Source organism: Natator depressus, chromosome 5, assembly GCF_965152275.1.
Source record: "Natator depressus isolate rNatDep1 chromosome 5, rNatDep2.hap1, whole genome shotgun sequence".
NCBI classification, from domain to species: Eukaryota; Metazoa; Chordata; order Testudines; family Cheloniidae; genus Natator; species Natator depressus.
Window position 1 is genome coordinate 109913837 of NC_134238.1, and position 24048 is coordinate 109937884.

Sequence of the window (24048 nt, forward strand, 5' to 3'; positions counted from 1 at the left end):
GACACCCCTCCCCCCCCCAAGCATGGCAGGCCTATAATATCAGACAAATGAGTATTGGATGCCATTACTTTGCGTTATACTATCCAATTTAACACCATCCTACCCTTCCAGTCTCCTTCCCTGTTCTTCTTCAGGGACCCCTCTCACGAGCAATTGCTGACACAAGAGATCTCATCACTCTTAAGTCTAGAAGCCATAGAGCCAGTCCCACTTGAACACAGGTGAAAAGGGTTCTAATTCAAGATATTTTCTGATAACAAAGTAAAAACATGGGTTGGAGGCCGATACCAGATCTCAGACAATTGAACAAGCATGTCAGATGCGCAAAATACATGATGTCCCCAGCAGCTGTAATATCCTCCCTGGAATTAGGGAACTGGTTTGTGACCCTTGACCTCAAAGATGCCTACCTCCACATAGCGATTCATCCTTCTCACAAAAGATTTCTTCTTTTCACTTTCAATCACTATCAGAACAGGTTTTTGGTTCGTACCTGTCAGCCTGTTGTCTGCCCCAAAGTGTTCTAAAAACATCATGAAGTTCAGAGCTGCCTACCTCCTTCATCTAGGGACTAACTGTCTTTGACTGGCCCCTACAGGGTCAGTCATGTCAGGAGGTATTGATCCGCTGTTCATACAACAGCTTCACTATTCCGATGTTTAGGCCTGTAGATAAATCTCAAGAAATTGATCTTGATCCCTACACAGTGAATTCTTTATAGGAACACTTTTGGATTTGATAATGGGCAGAACTTGTCTTCCTCTTGACAGGTTCCTTGCTTTACAGAACCTTATACAAAGAGTGCAGTTCAGCCCTCAAGTTTCAGCAAGGACATGTCTGCAACTGCTGGGACACATGGCAGCTTGTGTTTTTGTGACCCAAACACCAGATTTCATCTTCAGTGTCTCCATGGATGGCTTTGGACTGTTTATATACCCAACCAACAGTCTCAGCAAGCAGGTATCTGTGCCCATTTGGGTCCTACAGTTACTTACTTGTGGATGAATCCATCCAAATATTGTGCTGGAATTCTGTTAAACCAGAATCTCCCTACAGTGACATTAACATCATATTAGGGCTGTCAATCACAGTTAACTCAAGTGATTTAACGCAAAATAAATTAACTAGATTAAAAAAATTAGTCTTGATTAGTCACAGCTTTAATCACATGGTTAAACAATAATAGAATAGCAATTTAAATTTATTATAAATATTTTTGGATGTTTGTTATATATTTTCAAAAATATTGATTTCAATTACAACACTTAATACAAAGTGTACATACAAATGTTTAGCATATCAGGCACATAAATACCTTGCAGTGCCAGCTACAACACTACTGTGTAAACGCCTGGTCTCACTTTCCGGTGATATTGTAAATAAGCGGGCAGCATTATCTCCCGCAACTGTAAACAAAGTTGTTTGTCTAGTAATTGGCTGAACAAGAAGTAGAACTTAGTGGATGGTAGGTTCTAAAGTTTTGCCTTGTTTTTGAGTGCAGCTATGTTAAAAGAAAAAAAAATCTACATTTGTAAGTTGCACTTTCATGATGGAGATTGCCCTACGGTACTTATCTGAGATGAATAGAAAAATACTATTTCTTTTGTTTATCCTTTTACAGTGCAAATATTTAATAAAAATAATATAAAGTAAGCGTTGTACGCTTTGTATTCTTGTATTGTAATTGAAACCAATATATTTGAAAATGTAGAAAAACATCCAAAATATTTAAATAGCATTCTATTCTTGTTTAACAGTGCAATTAAAATTGTGATTAATCCCAATTAACTTTTTTTAATTGTTTGAGAGCTCTACATCAGACTCTTCCCTCTTAGGATGGGGAGCACATTTGTGTCCTCTCACAATCCGAGCAAATGGTCACAACAGGAGAGTGCTTGCACATCAGTCTGTTGGAATTAAGGATGGTCAGAAATGCTTACCTCCAATTTCTTGCCCTACTGAAAAACAAGTCCATCAAGATTATGACAGACAACATAATGTGCACGTACTATATCAGTAACCAGGGCAGAGCATGTTCCCCCTCACTCTGCTACTCACTGCGGCCAATGGGAGCTACGGGGGCCGCACCTGTGGGCGGGGGCAGTGCCCAGAGCCACCTGGCCATGCCTCCACCTAGGAACTGGAGGGACATGCCATCTGCTTCCCAGGAGCTGCTTGAGGTAAGCGCTGCCTGGAGCCCTCACCCCCTTCCACACCCCAACTTCTTGCTCCAGCCCTGAGCCCCCTTCCACACCCAAACATCCTCCTGGAGCCCACACCCCTTCCCGCACCCCAACCTCCTGCCCCAGCCCTGAGCCCTCCCCCCCACACTCCGATCCCTTTGGCCCTAGTCCAGAACCCCCCCCACACACTCTGAACCCCTCGTCTCCAGCCCCACCCCAGAGACTGCAACCTCAGCGGAGCCTGCACCCCACAACCCCCTGCCCCAGCCCAGTGAAAATGAGCGAGTGAGGGTGGGGGAAAGTGAGGGACAGAGGGTGGGGGGATGGAGTGAGCGAGGGGCGGGGCCTCAGGAAGGGGTGGGCCAAGGATGTTCAGTTTTGTGTGATTAGAAAGTTGGCAATGTATGGAGCTCCTGCAAGGGAACACATCTCAAATTCCAGTTAATGTGCAAGTGAATAACCTCTCCTTTTTATTTGCCTTTTGGTTGTCTTTACAATTCATATTTGTAGGATTTTTCTCTGCAACCATGAGGGCTAAACACTTGAGGTTTTGGAATTGATTGTTTGTTTGCATTGAAACAAACCAAATTTTCCAACATTGTTCAGCAAATCAAAAATTTTCTTTTAGAAATACTGAAGCCTGGTATTTCCAAAACTACATACCCAAAACTGACATTCATTTCACTGAGCTGCGGCCAGGGCTTCCAGGACCTGGGAGGGCTACACTCTGGGGCTAGCTGGCTTCCAAGGTTGAAGTCCTGGGGTCTGCAGCCCTGGGACAGTCTGCGTGGCAGGGCTCCTGTAATGGGTTCAGTGAAACACTTTTTTTATTCCCTAAAGTTTCTGACTAGCTTTGTTGATCACATGACTTTAGGAACTACAGCTTTAAGAACACCAAATATTGTGCGATTGGCCATAAAATTGTTAGAGTTGGGAACACTGTTGCTCGGTAACAAACATTTCTCACTTTGTCCTTCCCTGATCTGTCCTCTGAAAGTAGACTTAAAATACGGATTTAAAATGTTGCTTGCATTGAGAAGATGTGAAATTTAATTGTCTGAACATGCAGCAGATAGCAGAAGGTTTGGTAATGTGTACCTGTTATTTTTTTTAATCAAAAATATAAATTTATAAAGTAAAGACTTAAGGCAGTACATGCAAACAGTGCTGCCCTATATATTATTTTTCTTGTATTGGTCTATATGTGTCTGACTATATATTAGGGATACTCTGCTTGGGGATATGCATTTTAAAGGGTGTGTGTGTGTGTGTGGGGGGGGGGGAATTGGGGTTACTCCAAAGAGGCAGAATTCCAATGTGTTTGCGTGTCATAGTTGTACTCATACCTGTGTGTGCTAATAGAGTCCTGAAGTATATTGTTTCATAGTTATGGATCAGTTGCTCTAAGCTCATGCTGCCTGTTTGTTTTTTTTCTATTGCCATATGTTATAAAAACATTTTACTTCAATTATAAAACTCTACTCAATTTAACATAATTTGTCTCACTTGACAGTCTTTGCTCTTAAGAGTTGCAGGATAAGGATAGCCAGCTTTTTGACTGGGACTAAGGTACACTGGTAAAACTGTGGTGTATCTTGTAAATGGATTGTCTGGCTAAGCCAGTACTACTAGCTTCTCAAAGCACTAAAAATAAAAGGTCTAGTAGTCACTTAAAATGTGGTCATCTTTTTGTAAAATGCTAAACTGTGATGATATAAAAAAGTTAATATATATTTATCTATCTATCCCAATATCCTATGTCTGCTGTCTCCCTAATGTACTGTAGATGAATCAGGTGTGTCCTATGTTGGTGGTGTTTATTTCTTCCTATTGGCCTGGGATCATAGCCGAGTAACATTTAAAAAGACAGACAGACAGAAATTAAAGATCTAGAAATTACTCTAGCCATGTTGGGCAAGGGATGGAGAATGGGAGAAGAGCATTCCTTTTTCCAGATGCTTGTATGTAGATTGAACTTGAGCAATACTAAACTACTGCCATAATGTTATCGAAGCATTTTCTTGTCTTTGTACTGACTGACACATGGTAGCATGCAAAAAAAAAGTTGCTGTATGTTACAGAGAAACTTACACAACAAATATAGAGAGGGTCTTTTTTTGGGGGGGGGGGAACGTTTTATGTTTAACTTGTACCTTTTTTTATTTAAAATATAACAATTCTACATTTACCTAATGAATGGAAAGAAACTACTCTGATTGACCATGGTACGCTTTTTTTTATTAGGGCTGTCTATTTAACTGCAGTTAACTCATGTGATTAACTCAAAAATATTAATCATGATTAAAAAAAGTAATCGCGATTAATTGCATCTTTAACCGCACCGTTAAACAATAGAATACCAATTGAAATGTATTAAAATTTTTTGGATGTTTTTCTACTTTTTCAAATACTATATATTGATTTCATTTACGACACAGAATACAAAGTGTACATTGCTCACTTTGTATTTTTTTATTATAAATATTTGCATTGTAAAAATGATAAAACCATATTTTTCAATTCACCTCATACAAGTACTGTAGTGCAATCTTTTTTGTGAAAGTGCAACTTACACATGTAGATTTTTTTTGTTACATAAGTGCACTCAAAAACAAAACAAGGCAAAACTTTAGAGCCTACAAGTCCACTCAGTCCTACTTCTTGTTCAGCCAATCGCTCAGACAAACAAGTTTGTTTACATTTACAGGAGGTAGTGCTGTCCACTTCTTATTTAAAATGTCACCTGAAAGTGAGAACAGGCATTCTCAAGGCACTGTTGTAGCCGGAGCTGCAAGATATTTACATGCCAGATGAGCTAAAGATTCAGATGCCCCTTCATGCTTCGTCCACTAGTCCAGAGGACGTGTCCATGCTGATGACGCTCGTTTAAAAAAATGCGTTAATTAAATTTGTGACTAAACTCCTTCGGGAAGAATTTTATGCCTCCAGCTCTATTTTACTTGCATTCTGCCATATATTTCATCTTATAGAAGCCTTGGATGATGACCCAGCATATGTTGTTCATTTTAAGAACACTTTTGCTGCAGATTTGACAAAATGCAAAACAGGTACCAATGTGAGATTTCTAAAAATAGCTACAGCACTTGACCCAAGGTTTAAGAATCTGAAGTGCCTTCCAAAATCTGAGAGATTAGGTGTGGAGCTTGATTTCAGAAGTCTTAAAAGAGCAACACTCTGATGTGGAAACTACAGAACCTGAACCACCAAAAAAGAAAATCAACCTTCTGCTGGTGGCATCTGACTCAGATGATGAAAATGAACATGCGTCTGTCTGCACTGCTTTGGTTGGTAACCGAGCAGAACCTATCAACAGCATGGACACGTCCTCTGGAAAGGTGGTTGAAGCATGAAGGAACCTATGAATCTTTAGGGCATCTGACATGTAAATATCTTGCGACGCCGGCTACAACAATACCATGACAACGCCAGTTCTCACTTTCAGGTGACATTGTAAACAAGAAGCAGGCAGCATTATCTCCTGTAAATGTAAACAAACTTGTTTGTACATAATTCTACATTTGTAAGTTCAACTTTCATGATAAAGAGATTGCACTACAGTACTTGTATTAGGTGAATTGAAAAATACTATTTCTTTTATTTTTTACAGTGCAAATACTTATAATCAAAAATAAATATAAAGCAAGCACTGTACACTTTGTATTCTGTGTTGTAATTGAAATCAATATATTTGAAAATGTAGAAAACATAAAAAAATTTAAATGGTATTCTGTTTAACAGTGCGATTAATCGCAATTGGTTTCTTTAATCACTTGACAGCCCTGCTTTTTATATAGAACACTTAATTTACTTTGCTAATCATCATATTTCAGGAGCAAAATGGAGTCCCTCTAACTATTTTGACAACTGAAAAATCATGAGATTCTTCTATTTAAAGAAATACCATATATGTAACTCACTTGGGTGCAAATCCTGATTAAGCTAGATCCTTGTTGCAATTTCCCTACTACCCTGTCTCAGTCCAGGGAATATGTCTAACTCTAGGTTTGTGCAGTGTAGAGTATCTCTATGGCAGGATATATATTATTAACTTTCTATTTCTACTGAATTCTCTCTCATGAGTCTAGGCATTTCCACACAGTAATGGTGCCAGAAACTCTCAGCTGTAATACTGTAGCTGTAACTAGCAAGCAAGCCTCTGAGTTCTCTTGCTCTGGTATCTTTCCTTTTTCTGAGGATGCAGTGTATGGACAGACAGGCAGGCTGACCAGGCTTGCTCCACACAATGACTGGCCACTCCATCTCATTACTGGTGTACAACATCCACCTAGTTGTCCGGAGCTTGCTACCATTTCATATTCCCTACCTTTTCTATTCTCTTTTGGGACATGCTCTTATGATGTAAACCGGTGTACTCTCGGTTAGATTAAAACAAATAGCTATTCTAGGTTTTCCATAGATTTGCAGCCAAGAGTCTTTCAGAACTCTAGTAGGTAAATGTGACCTGACTGTTAGGCCTTGTCTACACTTGTGTGGATTTCAGCCAGTGGTGTAGCAGCACCACTGCAAAATCCTAACACAAACGAGCAAAGCTAAGAGGAAATTTGCACTGTAGTGCAACTACATCCTAGTACCCTAAACTGACAATTGCAGCATAAACTGTCATTATTTTCATTCAACAGGGGAAACAAAAATAGGAATGTCTTTCTCCAGGATCTCTTGGCTATGAGCTCTGTAACAGGGTGTGTCTCGTGTAGAGAGGTTTGAGAACACTTAAGCAGTACCTTACAAGTTTGAGAGAGACTTTGTGGGGTTATCTCAGGCATCTGGAGGACGGAGGCTCTTGTATTTCAGCATTTGAAGACATTAGAAAGTTGGCCCATACAGTGTTGGAAGTCTTGGATAGTAACAATTACAAAAAAATTGTGCAGACTCCGCAATTAAGAGTACAGGGCTGCTGCAGAGTTACAAAAGCATCACCATTATGCCTGTTTCACACTTGTTCAATTCCCTGCACTTTGGTTGTGGGTGTATGAGTATTATAATCATAGGACCGAATATTTTTCAATAATAAACAATACAGGATGTTCAAAAAATCCCTGTACTCTGGTGAATGGTTACCAGTGACCAGAGTGTAGAGATTTGAATAATGCGCAAATTTCTCTGCTTCAATAGGCTACTTGCTCAGAATTCTGAAACTAGTTGCCATCAACAACTGAGGCCACCTGACCATCTCACCTCTTATCAGATGAAGTAGGGAAACTCAGAAATGTACCCGAAAGAGAAGAAAACAATGCCCCCCGAAAGCAAAGAAAATTGTCTGTAAAATTGTAAAAAAGAGGAAAACAATTTAAAACTTGATTTCATTGGGAGTAGGATTGGACCTGAAGGAGATGAGCACGTCACATGAAGGTGGATGCATGCTTCACCTTGCACCAGCAGGTCTAGTGTCCCTGCAATCACTGTTAGACTTGGGGATGATAAATGTGAGAATTTTTATTTGACTTCTGTTGTCTGGCTGACATCATGACATACCTTTTTGTTGGAATGTTTTTGTGGGGAGTGCTAAGATGTTTTACCTGTTCTTGCTTAATTATTATTGCACTTTAATTTTATCCTGCAGTGTGGCTAAGCCTAAAATGCAGATGAGCAAATAAGCGTGCCTCATCTGTGTCATAACAGATACTGTGAAGCTGGTGTAAATGTACCCGACAAATCTTTGGCTTTGTATTCTGCTGCAACATCAGACATGTCCTATGTGAATGATTGTGTTTTAAAGGGGTGATTATACTGTCTCCTCTACTCTCCTCCCTCTTCCTGGCTGCCTGACTACGTTCCTCGTATCTGTATATGAGGTAATTGGTAGATGGGTGTCTGGGGGAGGGAATCTTGGATTTAAACCCTATGGTGCCATTAACAGAAGGAACGGTGTCTGTCTGCTTCCCCACTCAGTTAGCTTTGTATTACTTTTGGTTGTGGAGAAGAGGACTTGGATGGCCTTAGACCTGAAAGTGTCACTGAAATTGCAGACAGACTTAATAAGAACTTTATAAACCCTGAGAATAAAGAGGTGTGTTTTTTTTTCCCCCATGTGAAGAATTTCAATTTCCGTGGCTACCCCTGTATTTATTCAACACACCTGGATCCTCCAATCTCATGGGTTTCCAGGAATCTCCCTAGTGGTGGACATGCTAAGGTGTGCAGGCAGAAGTTCAGCTTCTGCACTCTTTTAGGGCTGTAGCTTGGGTATAGCTGACTGGGCCTAGGAGTTCTGCTGGAGCAATGGTACTGCTTTGGTTTAAGAAGAAGGATAGCTCAGTGGTTTGAGCATTGGTCTGCTAAACCCAGGGTTGTGAGTTCAATCCTTGAGGGGGCCATTTAGAGATCTGGGGCAAAAATTGGGGATTGGTCCTGCTTTGAGCAGGGAGTTGGACTAGATGACGACCTGAGGTCCCTTCCAACTCTGATATTCTGTGTGTAGTCTTGTGAGGCTCCCACAAGAGCATGATATTGTGATGAGTAGTAAGTTAGTTACAGAAAGTCTCTCTTCTTGTTTCTGAGCAAAACTAGGAATTTCCTAAGATCTGACGAGCTAATCATTCAATGCACCCAGGATTTTTAAATGCAGGCTAGCAGCTACTTTTCTCACCATTATGAAATTGCACTTCATTATTCCAGAAGAGAGATGTATTCATCCTATGCTGCAGCACAGTAGGTTATTCCAGGCCTGGAATGTGCCACTGAGTGGTGACATATGCTGATGGAATATGATGACGGATACGCAGTTGTGTAAAATCAATTCCAGATGTTCAAATTGCTGGGCAAAGGCCTGAAGGCTGCAGTGTTATTTCTCAACTCTGAAATAAAATGAAGTCTGCAAAAGATACTGTAGTAAGCACGTAACTTGTATTGCTTTTTGTTGTGCATAGCAACGTAACACTGAAGCCGAGTGTGTAAAAGGGAACAATACAGCTTTTTAATGTATGGCCATGGATTAGCCTTAAGGACACTAGCAATGAAGAATATACACTTTAACTGGAGGAGATGCATTATAGGTACCTGAATGAATTGATGACCCTGAGAGGATTTAAGGTCGGGCAAAGTTGACAAATGCCAACTGACCCCTCTTTGTTTGTCCCCTTCCAGCTCCTAACCAGAGGAATCCTTAAAGTACCTACTATCAAGTTTCTTAGTTCATTTGTTCATTGATCTTAATACCCAAACTCACCTTTTGATGACATAACTAGAAACTCCAATACGTACAATATTGTATTTCATTGAGCAGTATGAACCTTTGGGAGGATTAATCCTGGGGCTTGCCCTACATCTTTCATGTAATTTTTGGGATTATATATTGAAATGCTTGATTTACTAAAATTAATTTTAAAACACTTTTATTTCTGTAATCTTAGCTCTTGTGAAGAAGATAACATAGAAAATTCATGTGAAAGTTGTCAACCTGTTCACTTCTTTCTTTTTTCAGGAAGTACAGAGACAACCATGATAGAAGACAAAGGTCCAAGAGTGGCCGACTACTTTGTAGTGGCAGGACTCACTGATACTTCTACCTCTCTGGACCAAGAAGTAAACCGATTTGAAACAAAGTCAGTTGGTCCAAAGGCTCCAATTACAGACCTAGCTGTCATCATCAAGTCAGCTGGTGAAACGGTGCCTGAGGGTTACACCTGTGTTGAAGCCACCCCCACGGCCCTTCAAGCCAACTTGAACTATGGGAGTCTTAAAAGTCCAGAGCTTTTTCTTTGCTACAAGAGGGGCCGGGACAAACCACCGCTTACTGACGTTGGGTGAGAGTCCTTTAATTATTTGTTTGTTTATCATACGTGACTTTTTGTAGAAAGAGAATAAGAATTGGATTGTTACTGAAGCAAGGATTTGCAAAAAAAAAAAAAGAGCATGAATTTTTATTTACATAATGATAATGCTGATTTTAATAACCTGGTCAGATCTGTCACTTAACTCTGAAGAGTGTGTGTGTGTGAGAGAGAGAGATTTGTTCCCTTTTTGAAATTCAATGCAAGAGACAAGTGACATTCTTCTTAAATAATATTTGTCAAAATGACCAAGTGGAATATGTCTAAATCAATAATGATGAGACTACGCTGTGATGAGTTGAGACATAAAAGTGGATACATGAGATTCTTTTCTGGGACATAGAAATTGTAGAGAGGTCCAGAGGGAAGATCGTGGAAAGTGGTGAATGTATAGTTAACAACATAAGGAAACCAGAAACAGAAAACACTATACTATATGCCAGACGTGGGCAAACTACGGCCTGTGAGCCACATCTGGCCCGCGGGACCCTCCTGCCTGGCCCCTGAGCTCCTGGCCCGGAGGCTAGCCCCTGGCCCCTCCCCTGCAGCCTCAGCTCACTGCGCCGCCGGCGCAATGCTCTGGGCTGCAGAGCTGCGGCTGCCTGTCCTGGTGCTCTGGGCTGTGTGGCTGCAGTGCCGCTAGCCACCGGTGCTCCAGGCAGCACTGTAAGGGCAGGGAGTATGTGTGGGGGGGTGTTGGATAGAGGGCAGGGGGTTCAGGGCGGGTGGTCAGGGGGCAGGGGTGTGGATGGGGTTGGGGCGGTCAGAGGGTGGGGAACAGGGGGGTTGAATGGGGGCAGGTGTCTGGTGGGCAGTCAGGAAGGAGAGGCGGGGTTGGATGGAGTGGCGGGGGGCGGGCAGGGGCAGGGGTTCCGGGGGCAGTCAGGGGACAGGGAGAAGGGGTGGTTGGACGGGGCAGGGGTCCTGGGGGGGCCGTCAGGGAACGGGGGGGTTGGATGGGGGAGGGGTGCTGGGGGGGCTGTCGGGGGCAAGAAGCAGGGGGGGTCAGATAGGGGGCAGGGGCCGGGGCTGGCCCATGCCTGGCTCTTTGGGGAGGCTCAGCCTCCCCTAACCGGCCCTCCATAAAATTTCGGAAACCCTGATGCGGCTCTCAGGCCAAAAAGTTTGCCCGCCCCTGCTATACGCCATACTGGAAGGTGGTGATTTTAGAAGACTTATGAACATGTGGGAATAAATGCACACAAACTATGAAAGTAGCCACCTTTAATATCTTAGTGGAGTAGAATGATTGGTAGTGCTTGAACCAGAGTCCTTAGGGTTTTCAGGTATCTAGGTACTTATGTGGCCCTCATCACTGTACTGTCCTATGATCACCTATGAGATTGTGTTTCTTATATGTTCTGACAGGTTTTTTTTGCAGAGATTGGACCTTGTGTAGAGCTCTGCTGGGGTGTCTAAATTTACTTATTCTTTTGGAACCACAGCTTTTTGATTTATGAAGCTTACATGCTCCTGAAGAACTTCTGCTTCTGTATTTAAACTAAATATATTTGTTTTGCAGAACTGTAACAGCTCTGTTTGATGTCTTTGATATTTGTATGTCTTTCAAAATCAATCAAGGAGTTTACAAACTGACAAGCTTTACTAAAGCTCCTTCGAGTTTTATATTATTGTAACCAATAAATCCAAAATTATCCTCACATCCTTAATCACAAATATTTCTAGATATCTTTAGTGAGGACTAATTAGACCAAGATATTTTTGTAGTTGCATGTGGACCATGAAATTAGACTTCTCAGAGTTGAGAACCTCAAGTTTTGTAAACCTTCTCGTATATCAAAACACTGTGATGAATTTTGAAACTTCAAATGTGCAAAACCCACTCTTTTTTAGATAGAAAGCATACAGGCTTGCTTCCTCCTGGAACTTGTCTCAGAAAAGTTGGAGAGGGATGGATTGTAAAATTCAGGCTTACAGTACAATGGAAATATTTCCCCTGTGGCACTTATAAAGTCCTCTTCCAGCCTGTTCAAAATTGAACTGGGGTCCACATTGGCACCAGGGCAGACCCAGGACAGTGGAATCTCAAAGGTGGTTTTAAGTTACTTTTTGTGCCCTATCCACACCTCCACCTCTGAGTTGTGCAAAGTGTGTCATGACTGTGTTCCCCCTCAGACTGCCTCTCCCAAGATCTGTCAATACTGTACTTCTCTTCTGTTCTTCCCCCCCCCCCCGCCCATTGACTCAGACTTGCCAGACACTGAACAGCCAGAGGACTAAACCATTCAGCCAAAGAGTGGGTAGAATAGATAAACTGATAGAAGCTTCCCTCAGCTTCTAGGAAAGGGGAGCATGTTGGGAGTCTAAATAGGATGCTGCCTTGGTGGGTGGGTGTGTGTGTGTGTGAGAGAGAGACCGATTCCATCTTAACAACCTGAAGCTAAGTGTCTGAAATCTGAAGCCTCCCCCCCACCTTGCAGGAAGTGAGGGGTGTATGCATGTGTTCCCTCTTTCCTCCCCTAGAACCACCTGGCAGGGGCTTCTAAACCTGTTCTAAACATTTTAAATAAAAGACAAAATTCTTGAATCTCTTATCATTCAATGATAGTGAAGAGTTGAACACAGTACTGAATGCACAAATAAGGAAAGCTAACCTGTCCTGGGTAGCCCAGAAAACATGCACTTGAGTTCTCTTTTCACAAATAATCCTCCAGAAGTATTGTTGACTTTCAGCTGCGTATAATTTTGGAGTCCTTGTAACCTGTGTCTTGGACCCATCTCGTACTGTCTGCTTTTTTTTTTAACGAGAGTACCTGCAGAAATATTGACTGGTTAAAAATCTGTCTTCACCAAATTTCATCTCAAAGCAGATGAGAATTAAACCAACTCTCAATGATGGGACTACACCATGTTCAATTGGGAGCTATTTGTAATACTTGTAGTGTTCCATAATGCCTTACGGCCCATTTCACAGCATCCTGTTTTTCACATTTACATGGGAAAATTAATAATTACATGAGGCAAATAATGACTTAGGCTTTGTGATACCTAATAATGCTAGTATAAGTAGAAACTTAATGGCATTCCTAAATCTTCTGACCCACCACATCTTTTGCGCTAGCTTTGGCTTCTCCTGCTATTTAATATTTGTAAATTGCCTTCCTAACTCTCTTTAACAGAGATAGAAAGGGTTGCTGTGCTGCAGAGACTTGCTTAATACAAAGGCCAATAGAGTCAGAGGTCCAGCTTGAAGCGGGAGGAGGAATCAAACTAGAGTGAGCCCTGGGTCTACTGTACTAGAATATGGTATAAAACAGTGCAGTAGTTCATGTATTATTTGAAATTGTTCCTAGTATTTTTAGATCAATTATTTTTACAGATTTCCTTGATTGTGGGAAAGCAGCACTTTTTCCTCTAAGTGCTGTTGACTGATGCATTGTGACATGTCTTAAATCTAGTAGATTTGAGGACCGAACATATGCCTATGACATGAATTGAATCTGGTGACCAGAGACATTGAGTCACTTGAGAAGGAGACACTTATCCTGAAGAAATGGATGGCTACGTTCCAAGTAAAAGTCCTGATCTAAATCCTATTGTAGTCAGCAGAAAGCCCCTCCCGTTGATTAGGTGGTGGATCAGGTCCAAAGTATGAGATCACTGAAATAGGGAACAGTTCTTATCCTTCGAAAGGTCTATCTCCTAAATGTTGTACAAGAGTAAATTGTATGTTCTGATTAGGGCTGCACCTCTGCTGATAAATCTGAAAGGGGTGGTTGTGTGGAAGCTGAACTCAATAGAAGCAAACTTATCACACGCTGGTGAGAGAGGGCTTTGCTCACGTATTGAAGGGTGACCTAAACCTGAAGTGCTGTGGTTAACAGTTACATGTCCCAAAGATCAAATTTTGATTCTGTGGTCTGGAATGTTACAAATACCTTTCTTCTAATAGTCTGCTTCTGGATTTCATTACTGTGCATGAAGCCAGGACCTGGTTTGGTTTTGTCACATTGCTAGCCTAGTGAATTTTCTTTTTATGAACCTGATAGGCAGTTTCGAAGCCTGATTAAACATCTGGTCTTAAAAATGTTTGAAATCATTGATTAATTCCGGGATCTTTAAGCATCTTTCTGGTAGCACTTGGAAATGTATGAACTTTACCGTGGGGATTGAGGGATGCAATATCCCCTTTTTAGAAGCTGAAGTCTAGTTGGAAACGTGCTTCAAGAATAAACTTACTTTAGTGTTAAAAAAAAATTTAAAAAAAATTATCTGTGATATTAAACACTTGTGAACTATAAATAGGCCTTAATTTGAAACCTATCTGAAACTCAAGTAGAAGGTAATATTTTTTGCTAATATTAAAATTATGGGACTACCAATATTTTTTTATGGTGGCAATGCTGTATATTTTGCTGGGAATAGTTTGATTCTCCCCCCCCCCCTTACATTTTATTTAATCTTGTCATAAAAAATGTCCTGTGAAGGGTGCATTTTAGAAATACTCTCTTGAGCACTCCTCTGTCCAAGACGTCTGAATTAAGATTCTGAAACTTTTTTCCATTATAAGACCCTATCTTCAGTTTCTTAAAACTTTGCTGGACTTAATTTGTTCAGTTAAAATTTTCCATGCCAGGTACAAAGGAACACTTCACTTTTCAAGTAAGTCAAAAGTGAGGGTAATATGATACACGGTATGCTCTCTCTATCCATTTTTATATTGCATTCTGCACCATCTGAGTTCTTATGTACATACAATTATTACTGTGCAACCCAAAGAAATAATCTCATAGTAAGGGGCACGAAGTCTGACTTAGTGTCCATCCAGTTCAGTGGTGCAGGATCAAGATCAGACCTTTAATGGACTAAAATTGCTTTTTGAAGTCCACTGTGCAAGAGTCTTCTGTGGCTCAACTGACTGGTTTAGCCTGCTACATGCTGACATAATATGAAAGCTATATCATACTCTCAGTTGACTTGATCTTTTTGCTTGAATGTAATACTCTAGGTACTAGGTTTTTTAATACATGGACACAAATGCATGGTATGGTCTTAAGACTTATTAGTGGTGTGTCACAGAAGTGATTGGCACAGGATGTTTGGGGACAGTTATAATTGCAGGTACTCTATCCACTTACCAAAAAGGAACATATGTGATGAGATGCTAGGTGCCAGTGTTCTTGGAAACAAGAAAAAGAGACTCCTCAGCATAACTAAATATGTTTAGTCAAGGGAAACAAAAGAGGCATGTAAAGATTTTTAGAATATTGTTTAAAATTGTGTGAAAGTGGTAAGTATGAGTGGTGTGGAGGTCTGATTAGACAGAACAATTGCTTTCTTTTGGATGGGGGAAGATAAAACTTGCATGTTGTATTATTATTTTAGAAATATGATTTGGTACAGTTTGAATTGTATATTTCTTGCCACTGTTCATGTCCAAGCAACTTTTTCTCCATGCTGAGGATACTTACAGGTTTCTACTCCTGGAAGTTAGCAGTTATCCCAGCAAACTAAACAGAAAATTTAAATCCTTTTAATTGGCTAGTGTTTCAGATTAAGAACCCCTACAAAAAATGCCAGAGAGACCATGAATCCAAACTTTGATTGGCCCACTTCTCTAAAAGCTGACCAAGCTAGCAAATTTCTGTTTTTTCTAGTAGTCCCTTAAAAATAATTGAAATGAGCTTGGAATGAATTTGGTGACATTTTAGTGCTTCTGAAAAGGAATAACTCCTAGCATAAGACATGTTTAGATATAGTGTGAGGAAACATTGTGAAAGCTTCCTTTTACAACTGACAGTGCAACACCTCCACTGTTCCTTTAGTTAAGTACTTAGGGCCAAACTTTCAGACTTGGGGTCCGAAAGTTACACACCTACGTCCATATTTAGGCACCTCACAGAAATGCTGAAGACTTGCCATTCCCCTTGAAGTCCCCTTTTTAAAAGTTTCTCTGCATAGGCCAGTTGCCTACTGTATATTTTCACATCCCTCACAGCTCTTGCTCTTGTGAGACTCTGGTTAAGATGACTTTGAAATGTACGCTTCTCACATGTCAGCTATTTACTATTGATGTGCAAAGTTGATTGCAGTCCTAGAAAGACAGCATACATGTATCTGTACAAATAACATGATGTATCTTTGTGTAACGTTTGTATCTTTCTATTTGTTTCCCTCATCTGCAGAGTTCTATACGAAGGGAAGGAACGTGTAATTTTAGGCTGTGAGGTGATCCAAGCTACTCCCTACGGTCGTTGTGCCAATGTTAACAACAGTTCAACTACTTCCCAACGAATCTTTATTACCTATCGAAGGGCTCCTCCAGTACGGCCTCAGAATTCCTTGGCTGTAACAGATATCTGTGTTATTGTTACCAGCAAAGGAGAAACACCTCCCCATACGTTCTGCAAAGTTGATAAGAACTTAAATTGTGGCATGGTGAGAATAAATGTGTCATTTTAAAAGTTTAGGCTTTTCTAAAGCAAAAAGGGACAAAACAGGAAGGCTTTGGACTCTCTAATGCTGTTATTAGTGTGTGTATTCTATTATTAACATATTTTCATTCTCAGTATGACTTAACGTCATATTTGTTTTGTAGTTCTTCTTCTTTCAGCTTTTCCTTAGAAGCTTCTGCCAGGATTGTTTCCATTAACTAACTAGTCATTTTCTCAAGTTGCACGTTGACACACTATTCCCCTTGAAAAGGAAAAGGAAAAAACAAACCACCTTAGTGGTACTTGAGGGCCAATACAAAAACCACTGTAAACACATTTCTTTACCTCTGTTAATGATAACACTGCTTTGTTAAAAGTCAGAGAATCCAGCTCACTGCTTATATTCTTTGTTTGGACTTTCCGTTGGACAGTACACCAGTGAAACTAGCTTTACTTTTGTTTATAGTCTGCTTTGCCTTCAGTTTCTGAGCTGTAGAGTACACTTAAAATTTAGATTGACCTAGCTATGTCACTTGCAGTGTCTGAGGATCGTAGTTAAGCCTCCCGAGCCCTGGGTGTAGATCTGGCTAGGTCAACACAAGAATTTTTCTGTTGACCTAGCTCTGGCCACTCGGGGAGGTGAATTACCTACACTGATGGAGAAACCCTTTTCGGAAATACCTACGCTGCTGCAGCACCGATAGTTTAGACATGCCCTTAGTGCGGCACTCCTTTAGTTTTCAAACACTGCAGGGAAATCTGTTTTAAAACCACTTGTATACGTTGTCATACCCCAGCCCCCACAAAAAACACCGTGGAAGCATTTCCATTGGTTTCCGATTCTGTAAAAGCTTATGATGTCCCTCTAAGGGTCTGACTTGAATGACAAAAGGAAGGAAATGCAGAAGTGAAAGCTGCAGTTGCTTTATTTCACCTGTACCTGTTTCATTATTTGTTGGCCACAGGACAGTGCGTGTGTCTTTTTACTTATGACCTTTGATCAAAGGCACAGTATTAACTCTGAATTTCATGATGTGTTGTTATGTGTTGGGCTGATGAACGCCAACAATATGTTTCCTCTTACGTTTTTTATTTAAATGTCTCTGCTTTGGGTATAACTGTAAATAGGTTCAAACACTTAATCTGTACTGCTCAATTCAGGTGCTGTCTCTGTGGGTTTTGATGAGACTTGATTTGTGTCTTACAGTGGGGGTCCAGTGTGTACCTCTGTTATAAGAAGTCTATGCCGGCTTCTAACTCAATAGCATATAAAGCTGGTAAGTTTTGCAAAGAAGAGCACCTAAATATATTCGCAGAAGTATATAAGTGTCCTGCCTAACTTTATTTTAAATTATTCTTTCAACTTATTAACTTTGCTTTCAGGGCAGAGATCCAGTGTATAACAGCCATTGACAAATGTCAACCAAAATGAATTCCTATAATCCTTTCCTCAGCTTATCCCACTTTTACCTAGCTGTAAAGGTAGATCAACTTGGCCTTTGTTGAACAAGCTAAGATTAGAGTTCAGGGCCCATCACTGGGAATGTCCTCATTTTAGCTCCCTCTTGGTCAAATCTAGTGACTGCCAGCAGGAGCACCTGAGATGTAGTGTGTAGACAGAGGGGAATTAAATGATGTAGGGCTGTAGAGAGCACAAGCAGCTTCATAACTTCTCATATGTGATGTTTCTCGCCATTGAGAACAAGTAGTCCATGCCCCACAGACCTGCATGCTGAGAGCAGATGGAAATGAGGCAGGAGCCTAGTCCTGTATACCCTTCAGTAGCAGGTGTGGGGCTTGTAGGAGCCAGGATGATGGAGCCTGAGAATGCCAGGGAGAGGTGGTGTTTGGGAAACTGAAGGGTAGTTTGAGTGGGGACGTAGCTTGGAGTGTTGATTGTTGAGGAGGGGTTTAAAAAAATCAGGGTGAAAGCCTGGAATAGCCACCTCCCAGCTAGCTTGGATTTAAGAGGAGGAGCAGTGAGAGCAGAGGATTAACTATATTGGCTGCATGTTATTTGTCACTGTAGTCGGGTGAAGAAACTGCAAGGGCATCCCAGCAGACCACCTGGATAAGTTATATTTTAGCAGGGCTGTGGAGAGGCATTGAATTACCACCAGTGGTCTGGGTGCCTTGTAAGATGCCTGACACTTAGCAGTTCTTAACTTCTGATTGCACTTGGTAGGAAATTGGAAGCCAGTTCAGTCTGAGGAGGTTAGGTCTAATACACTACCAAATGACTACCATTATTACAAGCAATTGGCTGTGTTCTGTACTGACTTCGCTGCTTGTTTCCTTTATTTTTATGGCTTGCCTTGGCAGACTCTGCAGCCAGGTATCCTTAACTCAGTTTAGCAAGCATTTGTATTTGCTTTTAGTCAGCAAAAAGCTTGTCTTTATTTTGGTTGTGTTTTGGGGGATGGTGGGGAGTAAGAAGTGGTTGGAGGTTCCAGGCAACCTTTTGTTTTTATTTGTGTGTTCCTCACAACCATCAGAACATTTTGCATATACCATGGAAGCTAGGTGCATTTCTTCTGTCCTCCTGCAATCTGTTCACCTGTTTTAAGTGAAGGAGAGGGGCTGAGGAATGTCCCAACCAAGAACTGGTGGGGAAATCTTTGTGTCTGAATTTACATGAAAATAGTGGCAGTAGCATTAGGTTTCCAAAAAAGAGACCTTCCCAGTTGGGCTTATGGAGCATAAGACATCAGAAGTCTAGGGACAAGCCTCTTCCTTTGCCCATTGAATGGAATAAATTGCCAACATTTATTTCCTAAGTGGAGCTGGAAACCATAGATACTAGGGTGGATGGTGCTATACAATAACCTAGATAAGTGACATTGGTATGCTGATATTTCTATGCAGTGTTTCTAGTAATTCAGGACTATCTCAGCCAGCCAGAAATACTGCCCAAAAGGTATTTAATGGTCACACGTCTGTACTAGCAGTTAAATTACCAAAGGATTAATATAAATTAATTGAAGTTTTAAAGTAGACAGCCAGTTAGTGAGTTCATCTTTCTGTTCAATTGAACATTAATTTTGCTCAGCAAGGCATTTAGTGTAGCTTCCTCCCTGGGGAATTCCTTTGTAATCACTTTAAATGGCACATCTACTTATTAGAATAAGTTTTAAGCAGCTCCTATATAGTTTAAAGCCAAACATTCAGTTATCAAAGTTTACAATTTGGAATTGTTTGAACTATTACAAAAAGTGAGTTTTAAACTTACGTGGATATTTGAAATCCACATTAGATTGTTTAGTCTCTCCCAGTTTAACAGGAATTCTCCCCTGCCCCACCTAAGGTTTTATATACACACAGTTATGATGTCTGGTTAGCAGTAAATCTTAATGTATAGCTATAGAAAACATACTGCTGTTACTTTGTTCAAGGCTTGCAGAGCATTGAAAATGCACTTGTCAATCTTTCCTTCTTTTTCTCCAAAAAGGCTTAATTTTCAGATATCCAGAGGACGATTATGAGTCATTCCCATTGTCAGAATCTGTACCTCTTTTCTGCCTTCCTATGGGAGCCACTATTGAATGCTGGGATCCTCAAACCAAATACCCATTACCAGTGTTTTCAACATTTGTCCTGACTGGTTCTTCTGCAGAAAAGGTATGATTGAATATTGTGTTGGTTTATTTGTTGTTGTTGTTGTTTTTTTAATGGTTGATATCAGGACTTATCCAAAGCTAGAATTCAATTGGTATTGAGAGAAAATATACATTACTCCTTCAGTATTTGAGAAATTTCAGTTATCCTACTGAATGTCTGTCACCGATGCACTTTGGATTTATTGTGGAAAGAGGAAATACAAATCCCCCTGGTCACTTGTGACTGACTGACTAGTTAAAATAATCTCCTTTCCCCTTCAAGTAATTAGTCTTGCTTCTAGAACTTTGGGGGAATTCTGAAATATAATGTCCAAAATGCACAAAAAAACATGTAGGAAACTGGTCCCAAAATGAACACTGGGGTGATAGTGCCTATGCAGAGCTCGAGGTGGCTGAGCCTACAGGAAGGCAGGGGGCGGGCAGGCAGGCAGGAAGGAAGGAAATAATATGAAGAGTTTTTTGTGGTGTTTAGTCCCATGGGAATGAAGCACACAGTTATGGTTCCATAGAACTAAAATTGCGGGACCTGGTGGATCAGGAAATCCAAACTCACTCCATGTGGGCAAGAGAAGTTTTAATCCATCTCTAGAAAAGCTGTTCAACTAAAAAGGGCTCTTCAGTTGCCTCATTTATAATATTTAGTTTTAGTTTCTGTTGGTCTCATCACACAGTACCTAGCTCTAATATTGCTCCATGGTCATCCAAGAAGCCCCAAACCATTTCTCCAACTTAGTAACCTTATTGACCAAAGGACAAGTGAAACCTGTATCAACCTTTCCTTTATAAGGAACATAATAGGTTATTGATCGTGCATTATCAGTTTTCCAGTATATTTCAGTTAACCTGAAGCTCTGGTTGGCAAGATTGGGAGTGTTAGCAAAAGTCACTTTTTTGTCAAAAGTCCATGTAAAATGGATTCTAAATTTCAAGCTCCTTTGTATTTAGTGCGACCCTCACATGGAAATGTTGAGAAACATAATGGTTTTCTAAATTGGTTTGGGTTGTGTAGAAGGTGCCATTTCATCGGGTTCCTTCTGGATGTTATTAGTTTACTATATATAAACTTTTTGGGGGGCAGAGGGAGAGACAAAAGAAATAGTGAAAAACTTAGAAGTTCATATTTATATATTCATAAGGATGCTTTAATATAGAATCAAATATTTCATTTGTGTATGTGTATTGTTGTGCCTAGGATCCCCAGCCATGGACTAGGGCCCCATTGTACAAACACTCAGCAAAAAGAATGAAGAGTACTTTAAAGAAATCAAACCCAACTTTCTGTTTAATATTGGTCATAACCATTTGCTCGTTTGTGTTTTTGTTTGTTTGTTTTTGTTCATCCTTCAGGTGTACGGTGCTGCTATTCAATTTTATGAGCCTTATTCCCGGGAGCTGCTAACAGAAAAGCAGCATATGCAGCTGGGTCTCCTGACAGCTGTGGAGCGAAAAGTGGTTACTTCCAAATCCATCAATTCCAACACGTGCATCTGCCTTCTCTCTCACTGGCCTTTCTTTGAAGCCTTTCGAAAATTTCTTATGTTCATCTACAAGCTCTCTGTCTCTGGGCCTCATCCTCTTCCCATTGAAAAGTATGTTTGGCATCTTCCAAATAAATTAATGTTTCAAGGCACTTAAATGTAGCTGTAGCTCAAAAAGTGAGGTGACCATATGTAAATAGCACCTTCTTACTTGATGTATTTGTTCTGTACTCTTAACTGTACTATGTCTTTTACTGAATTGAAAAAAATTAGACATCTGGGCTCTGCAGTAGTGCTATGAGGAGTGGACTGGATTTTTTGCTGCCTCATTTATTAACGTTCTGTCTCCATGTTCCCTTACTGGTGACAGAAGAGGCAAAAAACAGCTAGATTTTTAGATCCTGACTTACATTTGCAGCACTGCAATTTAGACAGATAAATCTGTTCTTTTAAAATGAATTGATTTGGTATGAAGTCACTGAGGGTATAAGCAGGGTACTCTAAAGATATTTAAAGAATATGCATATTTAGTCTATTTTTTTAAATTAGCAATTAATGTAGAGTGGTCATGACCATCTCTATAAGGAACAGGATTTCATGGCTCCCATCAGATGCCTAACAAACTAATTCACAACACTTGAAAAAAGTGGCAGGTGTGCTGGAAATATTGAGACTTACAGAAATGGCACACTTCTAGAAATGACCGTGTCATTGGTTTATTGGTTACATTTCATCAGACGATCCAGTGCAGACTTTGGTGTTCTTTCTCTCTTCCCCTTTGTTTCCTTTCCTTTTTGGAAAGGACATCTAAAAGACAATATGCCTCTTGGTGGTATCTTTTGTGTCTCCCACTGTGCCCTTGAGGTCCCAGAGCTGCTAATATTTACTTTCTTTACACACTAAGAATGTGGGAAGGAGATATTTTTGTAGCAATTTATGTATGGATAAAGAGGCCTTTAGAGCATTTTTATGAATCTTAACTAAATGATCTCTGTACAGCTCATTGCAACTAGTGAAGACCGTATTAGACAACTGTGTATGTTAACCGAGTACGGAGGAGACTGTAATCCTATTAATGGGAATGGATGACATTTGGATGACTCTGACCTGTAGCACTGATATTTGATTCCTGTCATCAGTGAAACTCTCCTCTCTGCCTCCTAACCACCAATTTATCAGGCTGAGGCTGGAGATTTTCTAGTTTTTGGTTATTCAGATTAGTGATGATGGAATAATATGTTATGTTTCAGGATGGGCTGTTATGTTTTTTTAAGGCTGGATTAATAACTAATGAATCTCTCCTTTTAAGATTGGTGTTAGAGTAACTTCGCTGTACAATTACAGCCTAAAAGTGCTTGAAACATAAACTGTAGCTTAAACCATCATTTCTATCTGTTAAAGTATTGTGTACACTGCTAAAATGGTAATTGAATTAGTAATGTAACTAGATTCAAATACCACCTACAATATTAAAAGTAGCGATTTAAGAATTTTTCATCTTTGAAAACTGTAAGCTATTGGAGCTTTTAGTTCCGTGTTGTGTAATCATGTCTCAGAAGATATAAACAAAAATAAGTGCAGATGACCTTAAGTTGATAGTTCCCAGTTCCCTGGGGATTTTTCCAAAGGTAGGATTTTACAATGGCTTGAAATCGGAGAATATCATACTGAACCAATCTGCTCAGTAATCTCCTGACCTAACCAAGACCCATGAATAGATCTCCGATGACTTAATTTTAATTGAGAATGGAGTATTACTGACTATTATCCAGGAAGTTAGTTTGGATGAAATGTAGGATCAATGTCCATCGAGATTAGTTAATGACACTGACAACCCCTGCCCACTCCACACCCCAAAATTCACCTCAAACTAAGCTGCGAGGGAGGTGAGAATAACTCTACCAGTCTCCCACTTATTTTAATAAAATATTGGGGAAGCTGCATTAATCAATGAAAGATAGAGCATTTGACTTCTAGACTGCCAGTTTGAATCCAGCCCAGGGTCTGTAATGACCAAGTGTTACCACTGTTTTACAGCTATTAACTATACTACAGTGTTTGATAAGAGTGGGATGGTCTCTGTCCAGTTCCTAGTGGACAAGTGTCAGACTAATTAAACTGCCACAGTTAGTGCTAATTGACCGCCTTGTTGGCTGGATGCCATAGGGATGAATGAAATGTTAAAAACTTTGATAAGGGAGAAGCCAAGGATTTGGCATGGAAACTCTCTCTTGGAAGTTACTGCTATGAGAGGTTGGGGCATATAGGTGTGAAGCATGACAAAACTCTCACTGTTCTAAGTGAGCTAGCAGGCAATGAGAAATTCCCTGCTGTCATTAGAGTATGGATAGAATAAAGAGTGATGGTAGTGGTCCATTTTTCATAATTTTCTGGGGGTGGGTGGGAGGTTGTGTTCAGAGGGACAATGCCATGTCACTTAATCCCCAGATTAAATGTACCTGTTTGCAAGTAGTATGCAGTGTACTCTTTTTACCTCCGCTTAGTGTTGTGTATTTGGAAAAATATTCACTGCAATAAAAACACAACAATAATAAAACCTACAC

The 24048-nt window shown here is 40.3% G+C and overlaps 1 protein-coding gene across 1 annotated transcript in view; it reads left to right on the forward strand.

Moving 5' to 3' along the window:
- The window catches only part of DENND4C (DENN domain containing 4C), a 115616-nt gene that overhangs the window by 36249 nt on the left and 55319 nt on the right, over window positions 1–24048 (forward strand). Inside the window, exons 2-6 of the mRNA XM_074953451.1 lie at window positions 9646–9967; window positions 16141–16393; window positions 17597–17666; window positions 19838–20007; window positions 21354–21595. Of these exons, the coding sequence (XP_074809552.1) occupies window positions 9663–9967; window positions 16141–16393; window positions 17597–17666; window positions 19838–20007; window positions 21354–21595 (1040 nt within the window). The 5' untranslated portion in view covers window positions 9646–9662. The remainder of the gene's footprint in view (window positions 1–9645; window positions 9968–16140; window positions 16394–17596; window positions 17667–19837; window positions 20008–21353; window positions 21596–24048) is intronic.